Source organism: Montipora foliosa, chromosome 4 (genome assembly GCF_036669935.1).
Source record: "Montipora foliosa isolate CH-2021 chromosome 4, ASM3666993v2, whole genome shotgun sequence".
In the NCBI taxonomy this organism is placed as follows: Eukaryota; Metazoa; Cnidaria; class Anthozoa; order Scleractinia; family Acroporidae; genus Montipora; species Montipora foliosa.
Genome location: NC_090872.1, coordinates 8,522,578 through 8,531,526, shown reverse-complemented (window position 1 = coordinate 8,531,526; position 8,949 = coordinate 8,522,578). Strand labels below are relative to the sequence as shown.

General features: G+C 40.9%; 1 protein-coding gene across 2 annotated transcripts in view; it reads right to left on the bottom strand.

Moving 5' to 3' along the window:
* LOC137999720 (tetratricopeptide repeat protein 28-like) overlaps window positions 1-8,021 on the bottom strand; it is a 12,110-nt gene extending 4,089 nt beyond the window's left edge. The window contains exons 1-3 of one of the 2 annotated variants that reach the window (XM_068845584.1): window positions 7,917-8,021; window positions 2,001-2,027; window positions 1-1,874 (exon numbers count right to left, since the gene is read on the bottom strand). The exon at window positions 1-1,874 is cut by the window's left edge and continues 1,598 nt beyond it. In XM_068845584.1, the coding sequence (XP_068701685.1) occupies window positions 1-1,868 (1,868 nt within the window). In that variant the 5' untranslated portion in view covers window positions 1,869-1,874; window positions 2,001-2,027; window positions 7,917-8,021. The remainder of the gene's footprint in view (window positions 1,875-2,000; window positions 2,028-7,916) is intronic. The other variant, XM_068845583.1, reaches the window with a different exon arrangement.
* Window positions 8,022-8,949: the final 928 nt, after the last annotated feature.

Below are 8,949 nucleotides of genomic sequence, written 5' to 3'. Positions count from 1 at the left end.
TCAATGGCCTTTGTCAATTCCCCTAATTGCCTATACACCTTGCCAAGATTTAAGTAGCCAGTCATTTCTCCACTTATTTCTCCTATAGAGCTTGAAATAGAGATTTGCTTTTCATTATGCTCAATGGCTTGTTTGTAATTTCCAATGCGATAGTTGACCATCCCGATATTGCCGTGGGCGGTTGCTTCTCCCTGTTTTTCCTCCAAATCTTCACAAAGAGACAGATGTCGCAAATGGCATTCAAGCTCTTTTTGGTGATTTCCAATGCTGTTGTACGCAGTTCCTAGGTTTCCAAGCATCTGTCCTTCCATTCGCTTGTCCCCGACTGCTTCAGCATAAGGCACGGCTTTCTCGTAAATCTGCACAGCTTGTGAATACATTCCAAGGGCTTGAAAGGCACTTCCCAAATTGGCGTATGAGGCACCTTCTAGTGGCTTGTCTCTGATAGCCAGGGCAATGTCAAGGCTTTGCTGATAACATTCAATTGCTTTGTTGTAATCTCCAAGCTCGAAATGAATGTTTCCCACCTTCTCGACCGACCTTCCCTCTCCTCCTTTGTTCTCCAATTCCCTGGTGATAGCGAGATTAACTCTGTGATGCTCCAACGCCTTTTCAAAGTCTCCGCGGGAATAGTAGATGCCTCCCAGGTAGGCGTTGGCTAACCCTTCTGCAGCCTTGTCTCCGGTTAATTTAGAAATCTCCAAGAACTTTTTTTGCATCTCTAGGGCTTCTTCGTAATTGCCTAAAGATCTGTGGGTGTTTCCTAGGAAACCGTAGGCAAAGCCCTCGGTGGTTTTATCACCAAGTTCTATCGAAAGCTGCAGCAATTTTTCCAGATTTTTCTTTGCTTCCCTATTTTCTCCCAGAGAATACTGCGCTCTTCCAATTCTTCCAATAGCATTTGCTTGTGCTCCCTTATTCTTCAGCATGTTTGCGATAGACAACTGGGCTTCATAATACTCAATCGCTTTTTTTGTTTGCCCACGACAATGATAAACATTTCCAAGGGACCCCATTGCATTTCCCTCGCCACACTTGTTGCCCATCTCTTTGTAGAGTGTTAGCTGCTCTTGATAAAGTGCAAAAGCCTTAATATAATCGCCCTTGGAAAGATAAACATTGCCGAAATTTCCACAAGCTTTTGCCTGACTCTCCCTATCCTTGACTTCCTTGGCCTTCGCAAGGTGGATCTCGTTGTGAAGAATGGCCTCTGGATACCGTGTAGTCTTGTAGAAAACACTACCCAGCCCACCATGGGACTCACCGATCGCCAGCTTATCTCCGACGTTCTCAGCAACGGTGAGACTTTCCCTGAAGTATCTAATCGCATTTTCGCTGTCACCAAGGTCGCTGCAGGTGACACCCAGATTGTGTAGGCATTTCCACTTTTGCTTTTGGTCTCCTGTTGTGGAAGTTGCATCCAAGGACTTCGTATGAAATTCAAGACCTCTTTGCACGTCTCCTAACTTGGAATGGGCAGTACCAACACAAGCATAAGCCAATGCTTCGAGATTTTTGAGACCAGTTGTTTTAGAAAGGGAAAGACACTTCTGGCCGTAATGAAGAGACTTCTCGTAATCATCCAAAGATAAAAACACTTCGGCGAGCTTGCCACAAACCCCGGCCTCCACGATTTCGTTTGATTCTCCCTGAACCTTTAGCAATGCTTGTTCTAGTAATTCTGCAGCTTGTTCATAGTTTCTTGAATGCTTTTCTCTGGCAAGAAGCTCGTGAGCACTTGAAAGAAGAGTCGAAAGTTGATCTTCCTGCACTGCTTCCTTTTCTGTTAAGAGAGCCGACGCACCTTTCGTTTGTTCTCCACTTAGATGCCCTTGGGAACTATGAGTATCATTTCGTCTGGTTTCCATGTCTCTCTGAAATATTCATAAGCTTTGTTAAAATTAAAGCAACATAGAAGAAACTGTATTGTCCAGATATAATTCACGTTTGTGCTTTCACGAATATAGGTGCAGAAATAAATTTACGTGATATCTTCTTACCTACAATGTGGAGCTTAATAACAGCTTCTGGTGAATCAAGGACAAATACAAGAGCCATTAATCTTTTTCCACCCAAAACGCGCTAAAATTCAAATTTAGTTTGTTTTGTCTAGCAATTTTATTTGTAGCAATTATTTTTCCCTTGTTCTTTTGTTGTATCTATTTCCTTTTTTTTACACGTATACTGTAATACAAACAACCTAGTGTCAATGTGAAACGACGAGTTCTCGCGCTTGGAACATGCGCAGGCCAACCACGAAAACTCAGAACACCAACACCAACCACTCAATTAGGAAGTGTCTCCGACGACGCAATGGCAGGTTTCACACTAGAGACGGATAATCCGTCTCTAGTGTGAAAACGGCCAATCGAAAAAATTCTAAAAAATTCAGGGATTCTTCTTTTTAGCCAAATTTGGTGGAAATATTGGTTAACTAAATTAAAAAACTTCTTTTTCAATTTTTTGGACCAGAACAATATTTTTGCGAATTTTTGTGCTTGTGGTTATCTTTCTGAAAAGTCCATGGTTTTTATGCTGAATTTTTTATACTGAAAAGCGTATTTTATAACCTTTAAAATCAGATATTCTAAGCCACATTGCTATAAATAATTAAGTCCAGAAAAGTTAATTAGATTCATAGGTCTCTTAGGACCCACGTTTTCAACCGGACACAAATGAGATAAATAATCGGGCCGGGTGCTCCGCTTTAAGGCTTGGTTGTCAGGCCGTTTTTAACTCGTGGATACGCGAAGAGTAGGAACGAGTTGTTGTGGGCACTGCGATATGCAATTGTGTCACTCGTCCACTAAGGTGTAGACATTTTCGTGATTAGTCGGCCCCGAACAAGAACGCTCGACATTTGTGACCCATTTTCTGTAGATCCATCGTTTCCGAGAGCCCATTTAAAAATGGTGGCTTCAACTGGACTTCGAATGTTTTGCTATGGCCAACTTGGAGACTGAATTTTATGAGCCTTTGGCTCGCCAAGGCGCTAAAAGGGCTAAACATGGAGAGGGGATGAGCATTTTCTGCTCCGAGAGGGTAAGATTAAGCTTATATAAAACCATCTTGCTTACCCGGCGCACTGCACGCAGGGTACATCTTGCTGGAAAGTGACCTTGAAATGAGCAAATCTCGTGCTAATGTGATTAGGGCCGGTCCACTATTTATAAGGATGACCGGTTCGGTAAACAACCGCACGGCCTTTGAAAAATTTCCTGTCCGTGGCGACGGGCTTTGTGTTTTTTTCTTGAACAAAGTAACCGGGTCCAAAAAAATCTATTTAACAATTTAACAATTAGGGCTACGGGTCAATAGCCCATGAGGCGAAGCCGAATGGGCTACCGACCTGTGGCCCTTGAGGGCGAAGGGTCTAATTGTTTTAGTATCACCCAACTAGTCGGACAGAAAAGGCAATAATAAAGTTAGCAAATGCAAGTTGAAGAAATATTTATTTGGGAATAAAACGAAAGAAAGCGTCAAGCTTTTCGCTACTCGAGGACTATTAATAATAGTCCTCTAGTAGCGTAGCCAATTAAAATGCAGGATTTGCATTAGTCCACTTTTTGGGTGATACTAAATAGAATCAACCCAAGACTGCGGCAGAAATGCCACAGTTGTTTGGCGAGAACAACACGTGGAACCTGTATTCGTATTGAATTGAACCAAAAAATTGCGATACCTAAGTACTAAAATAAATATTGCTGCATTTTTTGGATAGTCATAATGCAAAGTCACTAAGGAATTTTGACAGGTCACGGAGCAACGTTGTCGAAATGACACAAATATTCTTTATCAGATGCTATTTAGTTGTTTTTCCTTAACATTTCAAAGGATAAAAAAAATTAAATACTTTCAAAGTGAACTAAGCCAATTGCTAAATTCAGTAAATCTTCGGACTCCGCCAGACTAGATGTGTTGATCAGAGCCTCATCACCTGTTACAAAAAATGTCTTATATGCCTTAGCCGGGAAAGACATGATAAGGCATTGCAATTCGTCCAGGTGAATTTAACGAATTTGACCGGCCGTCGGCAAAATCCGGATCAGACCGGATCGGATCGGATCGACAAAACTCGGACCGGATCAATAACAAAATTCCCGCCAAAAGTAGACACATGAAATCCCAGAGTCACCAGTTACGGTTACTTCCCACCTTCGCGGGTGTCCTTCGGGAAAAAGTTTGTACGCGCGTTAGTTTCAATAAAATCCTAACAAACTATACATCAGAAGAAACCTGACAGTTTTTTATGCATGGGCCAGCTGAACAAAGTACAAGTGCCGGATCTTGGGAGATCTGTCCAGCAAATACTGAATATTTAGACTAAAAACAAAATAATTATGCAGAACTGGTTGTGCGGCTGTGAGGATATAGATATTTTTTTGTTTCACCAATATTTCGTCAGGCACGGCCGGATTTCTTCAGGGAGTTAACTGATTGAACTCCCGGTGAAGAAGTGAGGCCGTACCGCATTGCGGTATACATAATAAATTCTACCGGCTGAACCTGCAGCAGGATTAGGCAACCGGAGACCGCCAGCAATGTTAGCACCAGATCCGCCATTTTGGTTTTACCGCAAACTTAAAAATCGCTTAAACTATATTTTAATCGTAAATTACATTTACTAAAAATATTGAAGATCCGTTACCAGGATTCATATTAAGAAAAAAGTAAAATCGTTCTCTGGTAAAAAGTTTTGAAAAAACTATGAGCTTTCGACAGACTGAACTGCTGCCTTCAACGGATAAAAATGTGTGAAGCCTAAAAGCGAAAGAAATTTAAATATAACGAAAAATTCGCATAAATTAAAGGTAAAAGCATGTATGTTTTTTAAATGGGTTGAGCCAACAAACCGACGCAACTTTGCAGTCCTTCCCTACATCAAAGGCATCACGGAACCTCTCACAAGAAACCTCAAGGAACACGACATCCAAGTCACTAGCAGACCAGTTAAAACTTTACAGCAGCATTTCCCTATCCCTAAGTTTCGACCTGCCGAAGACGACCAGTGCAATGTCATCTATAAAATTCCATGCGCATCTTGCCCGTGGAGCTACATTGGCGAAACTAAAAGATCCTTTACTACTAGGAGAAAGGAACATATGAGGAACTTAAAGCATTGTACTAAAGGCTCAAATGTCGCAAAACACGCGTGGTCTTTTAATCATGATATTGACTTTAACAATTCTAAAATCATTGACAAAGCGAACAACCGGAGCAGAAAGACATTGGAGTCATGGCACACGGCAAAAACTGTAGGGGCAGACAACATTTCGTGCCCGCTCCCAAGACAATATCACATTCTCTTAAAGAAACACTAATTTTCTTAGCATTTTAAACATTCTTTCCACTACATGCTTTTACCCTTTAATTTATGCGAATTTTTCGTTATATTTAAATTTCTTTCGCTTTTAGGCTTCACACATTTTTATCCGTTGAAGGCAGCAGTTCAGTCTGTCGAAAGCTCATAGTTTTTTCAAAACTTTTTACCAGAGAACGATTTTACTTTTTTCTTTACATTTACTAAGCTTTCTTCTGATGTATAGTTTGTTAGGATTTTATTGAAACTAACGCGCGTAAGAACTTTTTTTCTCGAAGGACACCCGCGAAGGTGTGTGACAGATTATTCTTCAAGTTTAATATATGGAAATGTCTCATAAAATAAAGTCCTACCGGTGTCGAAGACGTGCAACAAAGGCGATCAAATTGGCCGTTGCCAAAACCAGGATCGGTTCGGATCGGATCGACAAAACTCGGACCTGATCAATAACAAAATTCTAGCTAAAAGTAGACACATGAAATCCCTGGGTCACCAGTTAAGGTTACTTCCCACCGCGGTGCGGCAGCGTCTGCAAGCCAAGTTGTTCATTTCACGGGAAAAAAAAAGAAACTTTCTTTGCCTCGGAAATAAACTTTTAACAGAACGTGAACAAAAACACTTTTTTGTAAATGTGACAAACTGTTGCATTAAATCTGTTAATTAAAACAACTGAGCTGTCCTTGTTGTCTTTTGGATGCCTTGCGCCTTTCGTTAGAAATTTCACTTATCGAGCAATCAACTATCAAGCTCAAACTTTGATTTTACATTATTCAGAATTTTCCAAAATCTTAGTCCGAATCTTCAGAAGCGTCACTTCAAATTGGAAGGGCTTTGGAAATTTTGACCAAAAATACACTGAGCCGCGGCTATTTTTCTCCAACGCGGTCCTCCTTATAAATAACGAACCGTCTCTAAAAATAGTGTTCAACCTCCTTTTAGCCTTTCTTCTTCTTCACAAGAACCAGTTCTGAATCTCAAAAGGGTTTTGCCCTCAATCATGCACGAAAACAAGAGATGTAAATGCCTTCTCTGGCATATCAAATTACATGTAAATGTAATCCGTTTCAGTTCACATCTTGATGTTTTTCAAGGTTCCCTTGTTTATTTTACATGCTTGTAGCTCTGTACCACCCTCCTCTGCACACGAAGACGTACTAAAGTGGATAGTTCGTCCAGAAGCATTATACGTCTTGTACCCCTCTTTTAACAGACGCAGAAAAAACGTTTTCCCAAGTTCGTCCCAGACAGATTATTCGTAGTTCGTCCCGTGTTTACACTCAAAATTCCCAACATGTCATGTGGAAGGTCGTGAGTTCGACTCCGGCCGGACCAACACTCAGTAACTGAGGAGAAAGTGCTGCCTTTGTAATTACATCTGCACATGGTTAGACTTTCAAGTCTTCTGGGATAAGGACTGTAAACCGGAGTCTGGCTAAAGTCCCCCACAAAGAATTGTAAATTAGTCCTGAAAAGCCCGAGGGAGAGACTAATAGATTCACTTCACTTCACATAAACCAAACAGGATTAATACTTATTTCGCTGATTCCTTTGCCTCAAAAGCTCTAGAGGAGCGCACAATTCGTTTTAGAAGAATCGAAGACAGTCAGTACGTAAAGACGCCCGCAAACGAGGAAAAAATAAGCAATTATTTCTCCGTTTGGGGCCAAAGGAATCATTTGTTGCGGAAGCTACATTTGCTTTTCCGACGTGTCTAGATACCCGGCAGCCGGGAAGTGCTTTCAAAAAACTAAATACCCGGCAGTCAGAAATTTTGACCAAAAGCAGTGTTTGAAATTGCTTGAGTGTTCTAAACAACTTCCTGGTGTTTTTACTCAAAGTAAATGAGGTATTTCGTGTAAATTGGACATGAATTTCCGACTGCCGGGCATCTAGTAGTTTGAAAACCGTACCCGTGAGTCAAGATTCTAAATAATATGCTTTAATGCAAGCGCGGAGAATTTGTGCACAACATTACGAAACCTTTATTTAGAATCGCTTGGCATTTCTGAACAAACACTAAATACTCTGGTGAGGTTTCGTTGGTAATTTCTGTGGATATTCATCGGGAGTTGACTTAGTGTGTCAGAACTCGAATATTTTGTAAGTGTCAAAAACATTGAGATTTCACTCTATGCCCAAGCTCAACAGTCGCTTCTGCTTTTAACCCAAGGAAATATTTATAATCGCTTGAGATTTCTAAACAAATATCTTATGTTCTTAGAGGAATTAAGCGAGCTATTTGGAGAAAATTGGTCAAAATTTCTGACTGCCGGGTGTCTAGTTTTTTGAAAGCACTTCCCGGCTGCCGGGTATCTAGACACAATGTTGCTTTTCGGGAAGCAAAAGCCCACGTTTTTAACCAAACGTAAATAACCCGGCCGGTGCTCTGCTATTAGGCTTGGCTATCGGGCTGTTTTTATACGAGAGACGCATAATTCGTCTGGGACGAAGTTAGGCAAACATTTTCTCTGTTTTTGTTAAATTCGTCTAGTATAAAAACGAGCAAAGGACGCATAATGCTGAGGAAACATCCCGGGAAACACTTGTTTCCTCGTTTGCGGGCGCCCAACGGAAGACCAACTCGTTTAAAACTCACCGGTTTACATCAGTTTTGAACAAGTTTCAATGCCTAACGTCTTGTCTGATTCCTGTTTGTGAGTATCGTGATTTGTCGCTTGCTGAATATTCGCTTTACGTGTCTTCCGAGAAAAGTGACGTCAAGCCAATGAACAGCGTCCTGAGTGGGGGACGGACCATTATTTTTTTGAGGGAGGAGGAGAGGGCTTAGGCAATGTCCAAAAAAAAACTTCTTGCAGAGCAAAAACTGCTGAACAAAAAAATCGTGCAAGGGGAGCCATGGGAGGAAAAATTAAGCAAGTGGTTTATGCTATCCGGCCCCTTTCTCGAAATTCAGTCCTTCTGTATTTTAAGAACGGAGAGATTTCAAGTCAACAAACTTCACTATCATGTTGCTTTTAATTATTTTGAAAATATGTTTTAAAGACCAGCTTAAGAAAATGTCCTAAATGGAGGGTAAATAGCTTTTCGGGCCGAAAAGTTATCGAGACACTCGAGAAACAGGCCCCAGGTCATGTGCTTGCCATTGCAAAAAATTCTTGCACGAGCTATTGCCCCACCGAAAAGGATCATGAACAACTTAAAGGTGAGAAAAAAATTTTCATACTTTAGAAAATTGCCCAATTCCCACCCCTTCCCCCCTCAAAAAATTAAATAATTATGCATTCCTAAGGTCGCTGTTTTCTTGGTACCAAGACAAGTATCTTTACTCATTTGACCTCGTCAAGCCGCGTGATAAAGTTCTGAACGGACAACGATATGAAACACATAGCAAATTCAGCAGTTAAAATATAACCTATTATAGTAACGATACTGTCTATCTCGAAGATGGAAGGGAGGGAGGGGATGGAAGGAGGGAGGGAGTGGGGGATGGGGAATTCAACTTCCCTTTCTGAAAGAGAAGGAAACAAAAACGGTAATGTCTTTCGCAAAGGAAGAATAAGATTTATCTTTGCTGGCTTTGTTTTCTGAACAACAGCCATGATATATTTGTTCATTACATATTATAAATAGTTTACTTCATAGAAAGTGCGGCGTACGGGGTTTTATGC